This window comes from Equus asinus, chromosome 14 (genome assembly GCF_041296235.1).
Source record: "Equus asinus isolate D_3611 breed Donkey chromosome 14, EquAss-T2T_v2, whole genome shotgun sequence".
In the NCBI taxonomy this organism is placed as follows: domain Eukaryota; kingdom Metazoa; phylum Chordata; class Mammalia; order Perissodactyla; family Equidae; genus Equus; species Equus asinus.
Genome location: NC_091803.1, coordinates 1,386,845 through 1,407,415, shown reverse-complemented (window position 1 = coordinate 1,407,415; position 20,571 = coordinate 1,386,845). Strand labels below are relative to the sequence as shown.

Sequence of the window (20,571 nt, the reverse complement as noted above, 5' to 3'; positions counted from 1 at the left end):
AGTTGCAGCTGCAGGCTGTGACTGTGCCTCGACCAGCCCCGTCTCCCGTCCCACCCTGAGGCGGTCACAGCAGGACCTTCCCCAGGGCTCCAGGCCCCCTCCTGCCGCAGCCCGAGGCTGGGGAGCAGGCCTTGGAGAGGCTGAGGCAGGAGTGGCTGGCTGTGCGGAAAGCAGGGCCGCCGGGAGCTGTGTGCAATTAGGTACGTGTCGCCCACAGATCTGAACATGACACTTTGATGCCACTGTGAAAACAGCCACCACTCAGCCTGCCACCCCAGGCCTTGCAGCTGCCAGCTCCCCGTCTGGACGGCGGGCGAGCTTCCCTCAGGAAAGCCAGCTGAGCAGGAGCAGAGAGCCAGCCTCGGGGCGCCTGGGGTGCGTGGGCGAGGAGACCAGCTGCCTCCTGACTGCAGCCTCCCGTCCCCAAGTCCCCAGGTCGGGTCTGTCCTGGGAGCGGAGCAGAGACAAGACAGACCAGGGCAGCCCTATGGTGGTCACTGAAGCCCAGGCGCGAATGGGAAGTGGCAGCGGGGGCCAGGGCTGGGAGGGGAGGTGGCCGCACAGCGCCATCGATGTGGCCAGAGCTCGCTGCGCCTCCTGTGGGCCGACGTTCTGGAAGGGAGAGCAGGCGCGGGGCCAGCCTCCCAGACACTGACTTGCAGGCGTCTCGGGGCTGGGGCTGGTCCTCCATCCGCTGCACGGGCTCTTTCTCAGCGCAGACGCTGTTAACTTCGATGATGAGGCTCCGTGCGTCCGTTTATCTTACTTTTCGCTTGTGCTTTTGGTGTCAAGTCTAAGAATTCTTTGCCTAGTCCTTGATCTTGAAATGCTTCTTCCGTGTGTTTAAGTTTGATGTTTTATATTTAAGCCCATGGTACATTTTGAGTTAAATGTTGTATAAAGTGTGAGGTTTAAGTCAAAATCATTTTTTTTTTTCTAACTAGGGACGTCCAGCTGCTCCAGCGCCATCTCTGGAAGAGGCTCCCCCTCCTCCACTGAATGGGTTTCATGCTTTGGTGTTTCTCACTCGAGGTTCTCTGTTCTGCCGTTGGTCCGTGTGTCGGGCCCCAGCATTGGGACCACGCTGTCTCGACGCAGCAGCCCCGTGTCTGTTCCTGGTCAGCCGGGGGTTCTCGTCCTGAATGGATGTCGGGCTTTGTCTGCTGCTTTTTCTCTCAATTGACGGGGTCGTGTGACTTTCCTTCTTTACCCTGTTGATGTGGTGGGGACGTTGATTGGTCCTCAAATATCGAACCAGCCATACATAAGAACAGGTTCCCCGTGGTCACAGTGTGATCGTCTTTTTTACATGTTGCATTTGTTAGTATTTGTTGAGGAATTTTTGCATCTAAGTTCACGAGAGGTGTTGGTCTAGATTTTTCTTTTTCTCTGTGTGTGTGTTTACCGTCTTCATCGATTTTGGAATCAGGTCAATACTGGGCTGCAAGAGTTCCCTCTTTGGTTTTCTGTGTAAAATCGGTGTTAATTCTTGCTTAAACGTTGGGTAAAATTCTCCAGCGAAACCATCTTGGACTGAAGATTTCTCTCTGAGAAGCTTTTTCGTTCCAGGTTCGATGTCTTTATGGCTGTAGGACTGTTCAGGTTTTCTGTTTCGTCTTGGCTAAGTTTTGGTGCATGAAGCTTTTCAAGGGATTGCCCAGTTGTCCCAAGCCGTCGAGTTTATGAGCACACAGGGTTTTCTGTAGTGTTTTCTTCTTACCTTTCTAACAGCTTCAGACTCTGGTGCGTTCCAATGTTGGTAACTCCTCTTTCCTCTGTCAGCTTTGCTAGAGGCTGGCGGTGCCGTTGCCGGTCTTCCGTGACTCCCTCCTGTGTCCTGTGTTCGGGTTTGTTCGCTCCTGCCCTGCTCCCGTTGCTCCTTCCTTCTGCGTGCTCTGCGTTCGTTTGCTCTTCCTTCCCTCGTTTCTCGAGGTGGAGCTTGCACAGCTGTGGAGGGGTCTCCCCTGCCTTCTGACGTGGGCTTCCGGCCCTGCAGCGTCCCTCTCGCTCTGCCCGGTGCCCCCGCCCCGGCGAGTTCCGTCCTTGTTCAGCTCTGTGTGTTCTCCGTCCTCGTCCAGCTCTGTGCGTTCTCCATCCTCGTCCAGCTCTGTGCGTTCTCCGTCCTCTGGGCCGTCCTCTTCGGCCCCCAGGTTGTTGAGAAGAGTGCTGTTCCATTTCCGCGTTTCACGATTTCCCGGCTGTCGCTCTCACCGAGTTCTGGCTCCCGTGTCCTTCTGACATGCCCACCTTCTGTCCCCCCAGGCACCCAGGACGCTCCAGGCTCTCCTTGTCTTCTCTCTCCAGCCCTGGCGTGGCCACTTCCTCAGGAGCAGTGGGGACATTTAATTCACGCACCACAGGCCCCGTCGCAGACGAGCGGCATTCAGGGCTCCAGTGTCTGGGAGCAGCACTGACCCCCCCCCCACAACTGTGGGATGATCTGTGTGTCCCCTGAACCGCGTTTGGACCAGGATTCAGGCTCTGTGCCGCGCAGTGGGTTAGTCTCTGGTCCTTCCTCCGTGTGTCCCTCATTTCTGGAGTCTTCAGTGCCCTCAGCCACAGGAGCTCCTGACTGGACAGGAGTCCACTCACGCTCTGCCCCTTGCCCTCGAGCCTCACCACCCTGCAGCTGGGGACACGGGGTGGGGAGCCCCGAGGGAGAGAACTGGCCTGTCTCCGCTCTGTGCGGCCTTCCTTGGCCCCGAGCACTTCCCTCCTCAGGGCTCTCACTCTGGAGCATCACCAAGCGCCTGCGGGCACCGTCCTGCCTGTGGGGACACTGAGAGGTGGCGGGCGAGACCGCACTGAACAAACCCCTGTCGAGCCGGGCAGCAGGCAGGCACCACAGAGGGGCTGTCCCCCATTGCGTGTCATTGTGGAGTGACCCACAGCCGCAGAGCTGGGACAGGGACCCATGGCCAGCTGAGCCTGAGAGCAGAGCTTTGCCCCGCCCGCCACGCCTGGGCACCCCTGCCATCCGCGGACACACACCGTGGCAGCGGGGCCAGCCTCCTAGCTCCGGGCGGGAAGCCTTCCAGGCAGGCAGGCTCTGCTGTCAGGCGGAGGAGGTGGCCCCGAGGCCAGGCCAGGCCAGGCAGGCGGCCACCAGGCAGCGGAGGTCTTCATTACGGCCGAGCATCTCCGTCCCCGCCAGCGTCCGCAGCCCCACCGCCGCCTGTCACTGCCCAGCGCCGGGGGCAGAGGAAGCAGACAGACAGCACAGCTGCCCATAAATATTTCTAGCCACAGCCCACGTGTCTTACTGGGCAATTTGCTTTTTAAAAAATTGCAACTAATTTTAAGTGAACAGCCCCCAATTAGAGTGATTTACAAGGTACCTGGGGACTGGGTGGTATTTGAGCGTGAGAGCGCAGGGCAGAGATCGATCAGCTGGCGTCATTCAGTGCCACCGTCCTGTAACCCCACCGCTGTGGCCACGTCTGAGGGGGACACGGCCCCTTCAAGGGGAGTGGGACAGCGCGGCCACCAGGAGGCTCCTGGGCCCATGGCACCAAGTCGGGGGAGGGGCTGGGGCCTGCAGGGGTGCACACACTGGGTTCGCCTTGATTTGGGTTGAGATGAGAAAGTGGCACTGGTCACGCTGCCTTCCCACACGCCCCTCTGGTCCCGCCCCTGCCCAGCCCCCAGACTTGGAGGGCATGGCGGCGTCCTGTGGCCTCATTCTGCCACCACTGCCCAGGGCCGGGTGCATAGTAGGCGCCTTATGAATACTGGGTGGGCGGAGCAGGGGGATCCACACCGGGCTCTTGTTGGTTGGGTTAGTTGTGCCTCTTCATCGAGAGCAGCGGCTGTGGAGCCGACAGATTCACAGATTCACGGGCAGGAGGATCAAGACGGGTCGGGGAGGCGCCCAGAGAAGGGCTGCCCTGAGTCAGAGCCGGCCGAGCACCTCTGGGGGCGGGGAGGCCCGGCTAGAGCAGTGCAGTTTGAAGGGCATGGGCTGGGAGGTAGGAGGACAAGGGTGGGGAGGCCCCACCTGCTGAGCCAGGAAAGCCCCCCAGCCTGGGCTGGGCCCTGCCGTCCCCACCTCCCCTGACAGCTGCAGGAGAATCAGCTCCTCTGACATTTAGCAGAAAAAATTCCGAATCAAGAGCAGAAGGCAGAGTGAAAGGATTTCCTTGGTAAAAGGTCAGAGTGGTTTCTCTTTCTTTTGTTCAGCAACGGTCTGTGTTGAACCATGACAAGGCTGAGTGTATTAACAGGCAGGGAACACGGCCGCTGCCCCCAGAGGGCTGGGGCCAGCGAGACAGCAGAGGCAGTGACACACAGCAAATGACACAGGCGGCAGCCCGTGGGGTGAGTGTGAGTCTGAAGGCCGCTCAGGGTCGTGGGGCAGAGGGCAGAGGGCAGAGAGCAGCCGATGCAAAGCTGGAACAGGCTCCTGCTGAGATGCACCATCTTATTCCCTGGAGTCCATTGAGCACGTCCGGCCTGGACCCCAAGGGGCTCTGCGTTCCCTCGGCCGTCAGGTGGAGCTGATGCCTCCGGCAGGTGTGGCCTCTCCCCCTCAGGCAGGGCCAGGCACGAGGCCCACCCAGGTGCAGAATGAGCCATGCACACCGGCAGAGCAAACTGCCGGCACCCAGACCTGGGGACAGCCTCATGGCTCCTGGGGGAGGGGGAGCACCCGTCCGGCTGTGGGGCAGAAGGGAGCTTTTTTTAATAAACAGCTCAGTTGAGATGAAATCCACACATCGCACGATTCACACATTAACGTGTACCATTCAGTGCTTTTGGTATATTCAGAGTCCTGCAGCCATCACCACAGTCTAACGTTTAAACATTTCCCTCACCCCACAAAGAAAGCCCGTACCCCAGGCAGTCACTCCCTCTCTCCCCCTCCCTCAGCCCCGCCAGCCCCCAGGCCTGGCAGCCACTCATCTACTCTCTGTCTCCGTGGAGTTGCCTGTCTGGACACTTCACACAGGTGGATTCCTACAAACGTGGTCTTCTGTGCCTGGCTTAGCGTGTTTTCAAGGTTCATCCATGGGGTAGCACGTAGCAGAACTTGACTCCTTTTCAGGGCTGGGCAATATTCCACCGGTGTCTGCACGCATATTGCTTATCCATTCATCCGTCGGTGATTGCTCCCACTTGTTGGCTGTCGTGAATGCTGTTGCTATGAACGTTCACATCCAAGTCTTTGTGGGGACAAAGGGCCTCCACCTGGGGGTGGAATTGCTGGGGCGCATGTGTGGCTTTCCGAGCGACTGCCAGGCTGTTTTCCAAGTGGCTACACCATTTTCCCTCCCACCCACAGTCCCCACACCCTCGCCCCCACTCCTCCTCTGTCCTTGACGGTGGCCGGCCTCGGGGTGTGAGGCCGTGTCTCCCGGGGGTCTGACTTGCGTTTTCCTGAAGACTCGTGGTGCTGAGCATCGCTTCCTGTGCTTATTGGCCATTCGTGTATCTTCTCTGGAGAAATGTCCATTCGGGGGCGGCCCAGTCACTTCCCGCTGCCCTTCCTGCCCTCGGCCCCTCACAGGGTCCCAGTGCCTGCGGGCTGGCAGGGCTTCAGACTGCGGCTCCCTCACTGCACAGAGGGGGAAACTGAGGCCCAGAGGGGCGTTTTCAGTGAGGCCCGCCAAGTGCAGTTAGCTTCCCAGCAGTGCCGCCGCCTGGGAGCCCCCGCATTCTGTGCCGAGGCCGGTGGCCGGGGAGAGACAGGCTTTGTACCTGGACCGCCCTGCGCCGCCCCGGTGACAGCCCTGCCCTCGCAGTGTCTGCACGGACTGGGGCAGCAGGTGCAGAGGGCTGCTGGGTGGGGCCCCGGCACGGAGCAGCCCTCTGCCGCGTGTCACCGCCCCGGGCCGTTCTGCCCTAGGATGGGGCGGCGGCCCTGGATCCCCGCGCTGTTGGGGAGCACATGTGAGTGCTGTGATGCCCAGGATGGCGTGGGGCAAGCTTCCTCAGTCCATCTTCCTCCTGACAGCTGGGTCTGAGGGCGGTGGGGCTGGAGTCCACACCCCGCATCCTGGCTCCTGGACTCCAGAAATGTGGGTGAGACGCCCACCTGCTGGCCCTGACTGGCCATACCCAGGAGGCCCCGGAGATGGCATCGCCTGCTGGGCAATGCCTGGCCTTGTGCAGACGGGCCGACATCTCTGGGGTGGGGGTCGGGGACGGGCCCGTGCCCGTCTGGCCCCAGCTCTGACAGGCTAAGGGAAGCCTGGGATGCCAGGGCCCATCCTGAGCCGGGCTGCACCGGAACATCCACAGCCAGCCCTCCTGGTCGCCTGGGCCTCCCGGCTTCTCCCCGTCCTGTTGCTCGAGGGGTGGGGAGGGAGTGGAGACCCTCCCAGAGACCCACCACCACACTAACCGCGTCCTCCCTGTCTCCTGCCCACCCTGCAGGCCACAGGACCCTCGGGCTCCAAGATGCAGCTGCTGGAGACGGAGTTCTCGCGCACGGTGCAGGAGCTCATCGAGCTGCACCTGCTGCGCCAGGACAGCATCCCGGCCTTCCTCAGCGCCCTCACCCTCGACCTCTTCAGCCGCCAGACCGTGGTCTAGCCTGCAGCCACGGGCCCACCGTGGCCATGCCCTTGGCCTCCAGCAGGTCCCCGCCCCACCCAGGCAGCTGTGCCATCCCAGCCCTGCCCACCCCCCACCCAGCCCAGCTTCCTCGGCCCACGTCCCACCTCTGCCCAGACAGGGCAGCGTCATGACATGATGGGGCCCCCTGAACCCCGACCCGGTCACCCCCTCAGCAGCCAGCACTCCGCGTGCAGGACCCCTGTGGGCACACCGCTGGCCAGCAGGGGTTAAGCTGCTCAGGGATGCCCCACCCCGTCCCCCTGGATCCCTGAGCTCAGGGCCCACTCTGCAGTCAAGGGCCTGCACCGTCCCCCCCTCCCTCCTCCCCACCCTCCGTCCTGGAAAAGTGGTGTGAGGCTGCTTTTGGGGGTGGCCTAGGGGGCAGTGCTCTGTGGCCCCGCTTCCTGTCCCCTCCCCATGGTGTCCCACCCCCCACGCTGCTGAAACCCGGCCGTGCCGGGAGCCTGGCCAGTGGACCTTATGAAATAAAGTTTCCTCCTTGGCCACCCTGTGTGGCTCGTGTGTGTGTGTCTGAGCCCCAAGCTGACAGGCTCCCTGTGCTGACGCTCAGTCAGGCCCCAGGGCAGCCCCTGGACACCAGGGGGCGGCCCCATACCGTCCAAGCCCGGGAGAGCTCGGGGGACAGTGGGTGGGCAGCCCAGGAGCAGCTGCCCCCGACAGCGGAAGGGAGCAGCCCACCCATCGGAGGGTTAGGGCGTCCCTGGCGTCTGCACACAGAGCCCGCACACAGCTGGCTCTCAGATGGGACACAGGCACCGAGGCCCCGGCCTCAGGTTCCCCACCCGCCAAATGGACCACTGACCCTCCTACTCTGTGGCCTCGGGCGCTGGCCCAGAGGCGGCTTTCAGCCCCTCGTGGGCCCTGTGTGGGGAGGGGTCTCCCTAAATCCCGAGCACCCGCAGGAGAGGCTGCTGGTTCCATAGTCACATCCTCTCCTTCATTCGGTGACCTCAGGACCACTGACCTCCCAACTGTGATGCAGGGTTGGGCCTCGGGGTCCCGGGAGCTCACACCTCCCACCAAGGCGCCCAGGGCTGAACCAGGCTTGACAGCCACGTCTCAGGAGAGCCCTCTCCTGGACTCCCCGGTCAAGGTTCCTGCAGGCCAGGGTTTGGGGGGCACAGGGATGGGGGCTGCCTTCGTGAGAAGGGGCCCACACCAAGAGTGCAGCCTGCAAGCCCTGAGGGACTTCTGCTTCTGTGCTCATAGCTCCAGGCCTGAGGGAGGGACCAGCCGACGGGCTTAGGGACTCAAGGGGGCCCAGGCTGGTGATCCTGCCCCTTGCACAGGGGGGACAGAGACGGATGGCCTGGCGATGGAGGCTGGGGTGTTGCCTCATTTGCATGCACGGCTCAGCACTCCAGGCCTGTCACCAGTCATGGGGAAAATGAGTCCTGACGTCAGCCGCGCCGTGTGCCATCGCCAGTGCTGGCCCGTGGCCGGCAGCCTCACCGCAGGCGCTGTGATCGCTACGTGCACAGTGAGCTGCTATCTGAGCCCAGCAGAGGGGCGGGAGCCAGCTCAGGGCCCTGCCTCAGTGAGCCAGCTTGGCCGTGCAGCAGGTCCCGAGGCCGTCGCTGGGGGGTGGGGGTGGGGGGTGTACCAGCACTGGGTCCTCCTGCCTCCCACCTTCTCCCAAGAGCCCAGAGTCCTGGGAGAGGGTGGCCAGAATGTGCCATGTGTCACCCCCAGGCTCTGATCCTGGGGGGCGGGGGCTGTGCCCCCCACTGCCCAGTCCCCACCCCCCACCCCAGCAAAGCTGGAGGAGACTCACCTGTGCATTCCAATCAGGGCCACTCAGCTCTGGAGCTCAGACCATGAAGGCATGCCTCAGACAGACACAGCCCTGCCAGGCCTGGGGGTCACCAGCAAGGTCAGCCACTGTCCACAAGGCCGTCCTGCCGGAACCCCGGAGCCCCCAGCTCGTTTGATTCCCCAGCACGGCCCTGGGGGGGGCTTTGCCCTTCCCACGTGACAGATGAGAAAGCTGAAGCTGGAGTGACGGAGTGGCTTCCCAGGGCCACAATCTGCTCAGCCTGGGACTCTGGTCCAGCCTGCGGCTCTGGTCCAGCCTGGGTCTCTCCACACTCCACAGCCCTCCCTGAGCTCCAGGTTCCTCACGCCCCGGGCTCGGGCCCCAACAACACTCGCTGAGGATCGAGGCCACGGCCCCTGCTTCCCGTCTCAGCGTAGGCACCGATGGGTCACATCAACACCCCTCCCGGGAGTCTGCTGCCACGTCGGAGGCCGCCAGAGCCACGGGGCAGCTCCTCCGGGGGTCCCGGCATTTACAACAGAGACCCGCCAGCTGGAGGATTCCAGGCAGACGTCAAAGAGGACTCACTCCTTCAACCACCGTTCAGACCGCGGTTGAGCCACCATCACGCACAGAGTCCCCGTTCCCGCATTCTGTGCCATCTGCAACCATCTCGGTAGGGTGGGTGGGGCTTCGGGGTCTTGAGGCCCGTAGACCTCGTCTCTGTGCCGGGTCCTGCTCTCCCTCCCCTCGTGAGCCCCAAACCTGCAACGACAGTTGTCCGCCACCTTCGTGGGAGGAAAGGCCCACCGACGGTCTCTGGCCCCGGGCCGGGAGCGTGGGAGGCCTTCCTCTCCTGCTCTGCCCTCTTCCCGTGCTCCTTGGAGGCCGGGCCAGCAGCAGGCCCGGGTGGGGTGAGGGTGCGGCCCTGTGGCCCCAGGCCTGGGCCCGGCCTTCCTCCCGTGTGTGACATAGGCTGAGACCGATGCTGCCAGCAGCAATGGAACCCTCAGGTCGGAACTTGGCACAGAGTCATTAGCCCGTGAAGATGCACCGCCAGGCCCCCCGCGTGTGTGAATGTGTGGGTGTGTGCGTGTGTCTGCGTGTGTGCAGTGGCACCGTCCATGCATGCGGGTAGCGCTTACTAGATGGCGGCTCCCGGGCCAAGCGTGTGTGGACAGCCACCCCTTGGGACAGGGGGGAGCAGGCCGGTCCTCACTGAGATGGCTGAGGCAGTGGGGTCCAGCTGGGCCTCAGCAGCAGAGAGACCCCAAGAGGCAGGGAGAGGGCCATGCAGGCCGGTAGGCCAGGGGTGTCCTAGAACGTGGCCAGGACAGGAGCTCTTGACCTCTGCCCTGTGGGCAGCAGAGGGAATGGTCACTGCTGGGCCTCCAAGGGGGTACAGGGACCAAGCAGGACGCTCCCAAAAGCTACGTTCTCGGTTGCAAGGTCAGAACTAAGTGCTGGCCAACCTAGGCAGTGAAGGAATGTTCTGGAAGGTTTGGGGTAGGGAATCGGGCTCAGAGAGCTGGGGTGCCACACTCCATCCTGCCACGACCCTGACTCCCACTGGTGGGCACGTAGCCACCTACCCCACCCCCCGACACATGCCAGGGCGTCCCACGGCAGTAGGACTCCAACACCACCCTCCAAAATGACTCCTAAAGTGTCCCCAAACCTTTGTGTTACCTTCCCAACGGTTCGAGTCCCTCCTAGGTCTTGGGTTGGCTGAGCCTGGGCCACCTGCCTGCCCTGCCCTCACCCCGCCACTGTAGGAGGATGGGAGCCCCTCCCCCAGCAGGGCCCCACGTGAGTGCCAGGCCTGGGGTCTCCTCTGGGCCTCAGTCTCCCCACTGTCCTCCCTCTGGCTGGGAAGGCCGCCCCAGGCCCCGACCACCCCCCCTGCGCCGACCACAGGTCCACCTGAGCTTGACGGTGGTTGCGCTCTGATTCCAGGATTTTCTTTCCTAAAGAGAGCCGGGCAGGGGCAGAGGCCAGCCCACCCTCCGGACAGAGGCGCCTGACCGCGACCGGGGCGCAGAGAACGTCCTCGGGGCTGATTCCATCCTGGATGCGTCCGCTCCTCTTCCCGCCGCCTGCCCGGACCGAGCGAACTCGCGGGCCGTGGTCCCACCGGCTCCCGGCGCCCGGGCCTCGGAAAGTTCTGGTTCTGACAGATCCCCACTTCTGCCAGCTCATTAGTGGGCCCCGATGCTAAATGGCTCTTAAGCCACTAATGACTAATTTTAAGGGATTAGTGCCGCCGAGATGAACTGTAATTGCCGGGATGTACAGGATTGGGTGCGTGACAGGGCTCCTTGCAGCTTCCCCGAGGCGCCGGGGGAGGAGGGCGTGCAGGCCAGGGCGTCTGCAGACCCCCAGCCCCCGCCGGAGCCCTCCCACCTCCCTCTGTGGCCAGCACCAGGCTGCCCATGCAAGGGTTCGCAGTGTTTACTCGTGTTTCTTCCCCGTCTGCGTCTGCCCACCTCGTGCTCTGGAAATGAACAGCCGGATGGGTTTGCCCCGGCTCCTCACAGCTCAGCGCGGGGACCGCAGACAGGGGTGGCTGCCTCACCCCAGGCTGTTAGGAATGCAGCTTCTCAGGTCCCACCCCAACGACTGAGCCCAGACCTGCACTTGCAGCGCCCTCAGGGGTCTGCACGGCCCGTCCCAGGTTGCAAAGCTCCCCCCTGATCGAAGCTCCCCGCTTACGAAGCTCCTTTCCACCCGTGAGCTCATCCGCAGCCCGTAGTGACCCTGCATATCGGGTCTTGTCAGGGGCGGAGGCCAAGGTCCAGGAGGGGCAGAACCTTGCCCAAAGTCACACAGCGAGAGGGCCAAAGATAGGAGCAGGGTCCCCGTGCAGTGGTCATCTGTCCCGACCCGCTGCCTGCCTCATTGTGGCTCACGTTCCTTTTCATTCTTTTCTTTAACTGCACAGTTTTAATGCGTTTTCAATGGGAAAGAAAACCCTCCAACAATAGGAATGTAGAGTAGAAAGAAAAAGGTGCCCTGGCCCCCATCCCAGCCTCTTCCATCTGCGGTGGATTCTCACACCTCACACGCTCGCGCGCACACACAGGCATTGTCTGGTTTCACCGGGTTTGTGTGTGGTTTTTAAAATAACTGTGGCTTGTTCCGCCGCTTGTGTGTCTCGCTGCACAATTGTCTTGGAAACTTTCCACGAGAGCATCATCTGATGTATTTCTTTGGGTTTTTGTTATTTCCAAAACACTCAAGAAGTTTTATTGAAAACAATAACCCGCAGAAATGCCGGCTCCTCATTTTAAAGGGAAATCGGCAGCGTCTCCCAGGACCTCCACGGTCCCCAACCGTTTGGGTCGTTACAAAAAAAAAAAAAACCACGTTCCGCATTCAAATGAACAAGTCCGTCGCGCTCATAGACCTTTCTCTGCTGGTTCCTGGTCCCCAACCCACTCACGTGCCAGGTTTTCCAACTGTCCCTTTTCAAGAATGAGCGGGAGGTTTTTTCGGGATTTTCTGCGCGGTGAATGGTTCTGAGAACTGGCCGGCTCGCGCGCCTTGAACGTGCCAGCCGCGTCCCACCTCGCCGTCCCGCAGGGGGAACGTCCTTACCCCGCATCTCGCCTGTCCCCTCCTCCATTTACCGGCTGAATCGTGTCCCCCCCCAGATTCATGTGTCACAGTCCTAACCCTCAGCACGTGACCATATTGGAGATGGGGCCTTCCAAGAGATGACTAAGGTCAAATGAGGTCACTAGGGTGGCCCTGCTCCGCCAGGACTGGTGTCCTACAAGAAGAGGAGATGAGGACCCCGACACACAGTGGGGAGACAGGTGACGACACAGGGAGAAGACGGCATCCACATGCCACGGAGAGAGGCCTGCAGAGATGCCAGCCCTGCTGACACCTGGATCTTGGACCCCAGCCTCCAGGACAGAGAGCAAAATGCCCACTGTCCAAGCTGCCCGGTGTGGCCCGCGCTTCCGGCGCCCGGGGAGACAGCGGCTCTGTGCACACGTGGGTCCCGCGCCCACCTCCTGAGGCTGCGCCATTCTCCCTTCTGGCGCTCCGCACCTGACGTTTTCTGCATGCATATTTTATTTATAATATCCATATATTACATACAGCACATGTCGTATGCATATTTTTTCATCAGTCTCGCGTCTTCTCCGGCCCGTGGACCGTGCCGTCCTACAGGAATGACGTGCGAACCACACGTTATCTTGAAACTTTTTAGCAGCCACGTGGACAAAGCAAGAAACAGGTGAAAGTAATTTTAATAAATATATTTTATTTAACCCAATATAGCCAAAATTTTATTTCGACGTGTGATCAATGTAAATCACTAATGAGACGTTCCTTTGACCATCATTTTCAGCCCTGGGTCCTGGAAATCCAGTGTCTTCTTTTGCACTTACTGCCCATCTCAGTTGGGACCAGCCACGTGTCCAGGGCTCGGTAACCACATGTGGCCGGCGGCCACCATGCAGGACAGGCCAGCGCCAGGTCATCAGCACCACAAAGGGAGGTCCTGTCCTCCCGGGTCCTGGGTGCCCAGCATGGGGGGCCCGTCTCACTCGGGTGCTCAGGCTTTTGCTGGTGAGTCCACTGTGAGTGTTAACGGCGACGTACCCCGTGGACGGAGGCCCAGAGAGCCAAGCCCGGTGCTCAGGGCCCGTCGTCCGCTCCCTCCTCCCAGGCACCCACCTGCCTCGGCCTGGACGCCAGGCGGCCTCTTCAATGCTGGCTCTGCCTCCATGTGAGGGATGCTCATGGGCAAGTCTCCCCCCACGTAAGCCTCAGTCTCCAAATCCAGAAAGTGGGCTGACAGCAGGACCCGCCAGGAGGGCGTGTGTGAGCCAACCCCAGGCACTGCCAGCAGCCCAGGTCCCCACGCCCCCACCTGGCCCCAGCTTCCTTGTGTGGCCTCTTGAGTATCACACTATAATTAGCTCAATTACCCGCAGCCTTCGTGCCTTTTCCTTCTGTTTTTTTAAACCTAAAATGGAAATTAAATTTTGCACCAGGTTTACAGGCTGTTAACGGAATTCACTAATCATAAACCCCAACACCACATCCTTGAAAATGAGAATTAAGAAAGGTCTGTATTTGCATATTCATGTTTTTAATAGGGTTCAGCAGGTATATTGGCAACTGATGAAAAGGATTAATTACATCTAATTTGCATCCGTGGAACATCTTAACCCCTTCGGAGCCAGCCCGAGGGCCGGGGTGGAGCTAAACACTGCCCAGGGCAGGTGGCCGGGCCACCCAGCTCCTGGCCCCTTCCTGGCAGCCAGAGTGGGCCACGCATCCCTGGGAACCCCGGGGGCTGGAGGGGGCGCCCAGCAGGACACCGGCGTAGGGATCGGCCCCCAGGCCCACGGCCTTCATGCTCCTGCAGCCACCCTGCCAGGAGGTCGCTTCTACCTAAAACCCAAACATATCTGGGGATTTCTTTTTCCTGTAGCCCTCATACTCGGTCATCGTAAAATATTTGCAAAATGTAGGGAAACCTCAAGAAGAAGATGAAAATTACTTATTACTCTGTCACCCAGAGACGTTCACTGTACACTTTCAGTGTCTTGTCTTCCTGAACTTTCCCCCATGTGTGCGTGTTTGCATGCGTGCAAGTATGTGTGTGTGTGGTATGCCTGCGTGCACACATGTGTGCCTCGTGTGTGCACACGTGTGGATTGCCTTATGTGCATGTATGTTGCGTGTGTGCGTGCAATGGCCCCCTTACCCCGGCCCTCAGCTCTCTGACGTGTATCTTCCTCCAGCATCTGCATGGGCCAGTTTGTGGCATTTCTGCTCCACGGAAGACCCCGATCCGGCCCCTTTTCCGTGTCATTACATCTTCAGCTGTGCGGCTCCAGTGGGGGCAGAGGGCCCCCGGCGTGCTCCACTTATTTGACCCCTTGTGTCAGGAAATCAATTTCCTCTCTCCGTCCGATGGTTCTTTAGCAATCACGCATAATGCCGCCTCGAGCATCCTTTACGTGCATCTCCTGGGGAATCCGCGTCAAAGGGCAGGGATGGTTGAGGCCCCCAGCACACACAGCCAAATGACCTCTCCCCAGCTTACACTCCCCAGGTACCGACCCATGTTGCAGAGGAGAAATTGAGGCACGGAGACGTCAACATGGCGGCCTCTCGATTGCGGGCAGGGAGGTGGATAGGAATTATGGGCAGGAAATCGGGATCTGCAGTTTAGAGAACAGACGTTAAGTGGGGGTTCTGTAGGTTTTCATACTGGTGCAAAGCCTGGAGATAGGCCATGTGGGAATCAAGCTGGCGGGGGGGGTCTCAGGTGCCACTCCAGGGGACCAGGGGCAGCGAGGCGCTCCCACCTCCGCCAGCCTGAGTCTCCACCCGGAGCTGGAGCTGAGCAGCACACTGGGTTCCTTGCCGTCCCGGGAAAGCAGATCCTGACATGTGCAGAGGCTGGGACGTTTGCAGGGGTGTTGGGGACATGGCAACGGGACAGAGGGGCCAAGTGCACGGGGCTCACGGCCCGGGCGGTGACCACGTTAGCACCGAGCACACACAGATGACAGACAAATGACTTGGAACGACTCCAGTCTGGGAAAAGCCGCAGACCCGCAAGGATGCTGAGGAGGAAGAGGTTAGCAGGACGTATAGCTAATCGCAGTCGCCGTGCAGAGAAGGCGGAATAGAGCGGGCAATGTTTATTGCTGTATTAATCCCAGGGCTCGGTGACGTGCGAACCCAGCGGGGTCCCTGGCGCCTCTGTAGCTGCATGTGTCCGCGGTAGCGGGGTGAGCTGCCTGTCTGTGCAAGTCGAGAAGGGGCCCCACGCACCGCAAAGGGACCAACAATGCCAGAAAGGAGGAGGAACTGGCCAGGACAGAAGGACTGAACTTGACAGTGCTCACAGCTAAGATGCAGTGAGGAAGGCAGCCCAAAGGCAGGCGGTGGACTGCGCCCACCGTGACCCAGGGGAGAGAGCAGACATGGCCGCCTGTGCCCAAGGATGGATGAGCCATGGTCCCAAAGAGGGGCGCTGGCCTGCAGACCGTCTCACCCCATGGGGACGGTGGTTGTCGATGACCCTGACAATGATGAGACGCTGGTCACTGGGCGACCGTGACCCACCCCGGGGGGCTCACTGTCCAGGCCATGCAGGCTGGTTGTAGGTCGACGGGTCCAATGTGGATGAACCAACAGCCCGATGCTTCTCTGGGGGAGGGCACAGCTCCCACCGGGATGGAGAGGGCTTGCCAGGAACCCGGACCCCACAGCCGAGGCCGGTCAGAGGGAGCACACTTTCTCTTCCATTTCTTGCAGCCCCCACGGAGAGGAATCAGGATGGCAGGAGGACAACAGAGGTGTTGGAGACCCGCGTGCCAGTCCGGGGACTGTCATCCCGGCTTCCGTGTGAGCAAACTGTACGGTTTTTCTTTCTCATTGGCCTACACTTTACAGATGGGACGATTCACCCTTTTCAGCACAATTCTGCACATTTTGACAAAAGCGTGCGATCGTGGACCCGCCACCCCATCTCCCCGACCCCTGACCCCCAAACGTTAAGCCCTGGTGATAATTTACGTGGTGTCTTGGCTCAGGCTGTTCTAACAAAGCACCACAGACCCAGCGGCTTAATCCACAGACGTTGATGCCTCCCGGTTCTGGAGGCTGGAAGGCCGAGAGCAGGGTGCAGGCAGGGCTGGTTTCTGGGGGGGGGGCTTCGTGGCTCGAGAGTCGTCACGCGGCAGTGACAAAGAGAGACAGCACCTGCACTCCTCCTCCTCTCGTGAGGTCACAGCCCTGCTGGGTCAGGGTCCCACCCTTGTGACCTCATTTAGGCCTTAAGACTCCATCTCCAAATACAGTCACATTGGGGGTTGGGGCGTCAGCAGAGGAATCTGGGGGAGGTACAAACAGATGTGGGTTTTACCCACTTCTAAAGGCACTTGGAGCAATTTAAGCAAATCGGATATATTTAGCTTGTGGTTTTAATTAAACATTTAAAAGCATTTGATTCAAGTTTACAATCAATATCTAAATATCTGGGAAATTTTATTGGTTAATTTTCTCAGTCGGGATTCCTTAATTGTGCAGGTGTTAAATATTTAGGGAAATATGCCTGATAGATTCGTAAGATTAGAGAACTGACTATCAGACGACACACAAAGAGGAGCGAGGTGCCTCTCCACGCGGCCGAGCCGCTCGGAGATTAAAGATCTCACGACACAGCGGACAACGGGTTTGCCCAAGACACCTCGTCGGGGGGCGGTGGGGCAAGCACATGTTGCAAGTCTCAATATTTTTGTGAGCCCGTCTATGAAGCTGGACAAATCGTGAATCATTACTCTCGAAAGAGAAAATGTGTGGATCAGGCACGAGTCTATGAAACGGTCCGTCTCTGCTTTAATTAATTTGGTCACGTAGCCCGTGACACACGCTGGAGAATATGTCATCGGCCTGCACTCCAGGGCACGACGATGCAGCGAGCCCATGGACCCACCCCGTCCCTTCCCAACGTCGTTACATTGAGCCGGCACCTTTCTGACTCCGCCTCTGCGCCCGGTCCACACTAGAGCTACCCGCCAGCCCAAGTTGTGGGTTCGTTAATCCTTTCGCTTTGTTCACAGCTGTCACACACACACATGAAACCCTAAACAACCCATGTTTGACTTTGGCCTGCTTTTGAGCTTATCCTGTGTCATCTACACAGCGTCCCTTTTCCCACTCAACCTTTCTCAGGGTTATCCGTGCATCGTAGTCATTCATTCATTTTCACCACTGTGTGAAATTCCATTGCACGAATATTCCAAAAATGTATCTAACGTTCGCCCATCAGATGGACCTCTGGACCGGCTCCAGCTTTTGCTACTCAAAGCGACGTGCTGTGAGCGTGCCAGCGCGTGTCTCCCCGGGCCCATAAACAAATGTTTCTTTAGGATTTAATGAGGAGTAGAAATGCTGGGTCATCGCATCTGCAAACGCTCAGCTTTACAAGACGAAGCCTAATTATTTTCTAAACCGCCTGCATCGATTTGCACGTCCACCGGCTCCGCGCCCCACAGCGGCTGCCTGGCACCGGCGGACACGCCCAGCGCAGCCGGGCCGGCGGGACGACGCAGGGACTCAGAGGGCTCCCCACGCATTTCCTTGAAGGCCGAGGAGCCGCGCGTCTTGCCGTGTTTATTCGCCACCGTGCTCTCTGTTGGGCGACATGCTTATTTCTGTCTGTTGTCCATTTTCCTCTGGATTATGGGTCTTTTTCTTGCTTTTTTGCAGTTCTGGCTGCGCCCCGACACCGATGCTCTGCCGGTTCATGTGGGGAGACACCTCCTCCCACTACGCAACCTGCTTTTTTTTTCCCTCTTATGTTTTTTTTAATATACATAAACTTCTCAACGTTAATGTCGTTCAATTTATCAAACTCCCCTTCCACGCGTGGCACTTTCCGCGTCTTGTTTAAGCAAACCTTCCCAACCCAGCGAGGTCAGAACCACAGTCACCCACACTTGTCTCCCGCAAGGGGTTTTTATTTATGGGGTGAGACAGAAATCCAATTTCATTTTTTCCACACGAATAACTAATTGTCTGGGCGGCATTTGTTAAAGAGCCGACGCTCTCCCGTGCGGGCTCCACCGCCCGCACAGTCATAAATCAGGTTTCCACGAGTGAGTACGTCTGCTTCGGGCTTCCGTTCCTGTCTTTGGTCACCAAGTCCACCCCAGCATCCGCGCCGTGCCATCTTAATTACAGAACCACACGCTCAGCGAGGACAGCGGCTGGAAGGGGATGTGAGGGCTCCCGGCTCCTTGCAACGACGGGTCTGCTGTTTGGCTCAAAAGAATCCTCCTGAGGTCCCACCGCCATAGACCGTAGGGCGGTCAGCGGTGGGGCCTTCCTCCAGGGTAAGGAATCCAGTCTATCCTCATTTTCCTAAGAGTTTTTGTATGCAAATTTTATTGAAGCATAACAAAGATGAGCAAAGATGCACAGACCATAAGACACAGCTCGATGCATTTTCCAGTTTCTCAGCACCCAACCCCAAACGTCACCAAAACCATCATGTGCCCCCGGCCGCTCGCGACCCCCACGGACGGTGACCTCTCCCGCCTGGAGAAGGTCTCCCCATCTGGGGACTTGACACGAACGACGTCAGACAGGGCGGTTCTTCCGTATCCGACTTCTTCCCCTCGACCGTGAGTTTGCGACACATCAACCAGTTTGCTAGGAGTCATTGTTTTTCCCCAGCTTTTTATTATGGAGAAAATTTAGCAAAGATGGGAGAATTTTACAGTAAACACATTTGCCCGTCGCCTCGATCCTGCCATTAACATTGTGCTATATTTAGTTTCTCACATGTCTATCCATCTATCATTCCATCAACCCAACTGAAGTCTTAATTTCAGAGTAAATTACCAACGTGCATGCCCTTCTCGCCGGACCCTTCAGCATCTGTAAGATTGACTCGAGTTCACTAGACGTTTACGGTTTCTTCCTTCGGAAGTAAAATTTACAAATCAAATGCAAAAATCTGAAAGGACAAACGCAAGCACTTGTGTCACCCGAATCCCCACCCACATACAGAACGCTGCGATCGCTCCAGAATGTTCCCTCCTTCCGCTTGGGAGCCCATCCTCACCTCTTCCCCCAAGGGTCAATGGCTCTTCTGGTTTCCCCAGCTTTATCGAGATGCGATTGACACACGACACTGTGTGAGCTTCACGGTACAATGCGATCATTTCATGCACATGCATGCTGTGAGACGATTGCCGCACTGGGATAGTTAGCACATCCTTCACCTCGCAGGGTTACCGTTTTGTCGTCATTATGATGGTGAGGACATTTAAGACACGGGGTGATCTTTTCACCCATCGTCATTACTGTGCGGAATTCCCCAGGATGAGCAGGTCGTGGTCCATCCTTCTTCTGTCGAGGGACATTTGGGCGGATTCCAACGTTGGGCTTCCAGAATAAGACCTGTGGACACGTGTTCGTGCACGTCTGTGGGGCCCTCGCCCCAGGGTGGCACATACACTCGGCTTTCCCAGACGCTGCCAGACACCGTCCGGGAGGCTGAGCTGACGCCAGTCCCAGGGACGGAGAGGGTTCTGGTCACTGTGTCCCCACCACCCTTGCTGCCGTTTCACGTCGGGTGCCATCCTGGGTGCGCTGTCTCATCACTGTTCTAGTTGGCGCTTCCCTGGCGAGCGATGGGGCTGCCGCCTCTCCCGATGGGAGTCGGCCATTTGGACGTCCTCGCCTGTCCGCCAGGAGGGGGTTTCTCCCTGACGGTCCCCCGGGGAACCCAGTGAACCGCTGGAGGTGAAACTCAGCGTGTGGGCCCCTCCGACCCGGCCCCAGTCTTGGACTCACAGCCTCGTCCGCCCCGAGCCTCGGCCTGGCCTCGGTGACGGTTCCAGGTCTGATGCCCAGTGCCGTGCGGGGAGAGGTCCTCTCTGCCCAGGACTGTGCTCGGCTGAGCTTGACGCTCGGAAGCCACCTGTCCCTCCGATTCGGGGACAGCCTTTGCCCTTTAACCCCGCTCTCTGATGGATCGAGGAAGAGTGGTTGGTTTCCAGTTCGTCCGGCTTTTTGCTGGCTGTCAGCCGGGAGCGACGATTCCAGGCTCTTTCCAGGCGGGGCTGGACGTCGAAGTCGTGTTTTTGCCCATTTTTAAATTGGGTTGTTTTCCTTTCTCTTACTGATTTGCAGGAATTCTTTATACACCCCGGATGTGAGCTCTTCATCAGACACATGCGTCACAAGCCCCTTTTCCCTGATCGAGGCCTTGCTTGTTTGTTTTCTTAACGTCTCCTGATGACAAAAGTTTCTAATTTCAACCAAGCCCAATTTCTCACTTTCTAATGCTTAACGCTTTTTCATATTAAGACATCTTTGTCTAGCCCAAGGTCCTGAGGATTTTCTTCTATAGTTTTATTCTAGAAGCTTTCTAGTTAGCTTTCCTGTTTAGACAAAGGCTCCATCTCAGATTAATCTCATGTAGGTTGTGAGGTCCAGGTGCATTTCTTCTCCTTGTGAATATCCAATTATTCTAGAACCATCCATGGCCTGTGTCGTACGTAAATCAGGGGCTCAGACACACGTGGTAGTCTATCTCTAAGCTCTACATTCTGTCCCGTTGACCACTCTCTTAATTACTGTGGCTTTGTATTATCTTGAAATAAGGCATCTAGTGAAGATCACCAAATTCATTATTCATTCTAATAGTTCGTAGATCCTTTCGGATTTGCCACACTGACAGT

The 20,571-nt window shown here is 58.7% G+C and overlaps 1 protein-coding gene across 10 annotated transcripts in view; it reads left to right on the top strand.

Moving 5' to 3' along the window:
- Window positions 1-7,069, top strand: part of MAD1L1 (mitotic arrest deficient 1 like 1) — a 415,485-nt gene extending 408,416 nt beyond the window's left edge. For all 10 annotated transcript variants that reach the window (XM_014846667.3, XM_044746860.2, XM_014846671.3 and 7 more), the window contains one exon: window positions 6,376-7,069. In XM_014846667.3, the coding sequence (XP_014702153.1) occupies window positions 6,376-6,534 (159 nt within the window). In that variant the 3' untranslated portion in view covers window positions 6,535-7,069. The remainder of the gene's footprint in view (window positions 1-6,375) is intronic.
- The last annotated feature ends 13,502 nt before the right edge of the window (window positions 7,070-20,571 follow it).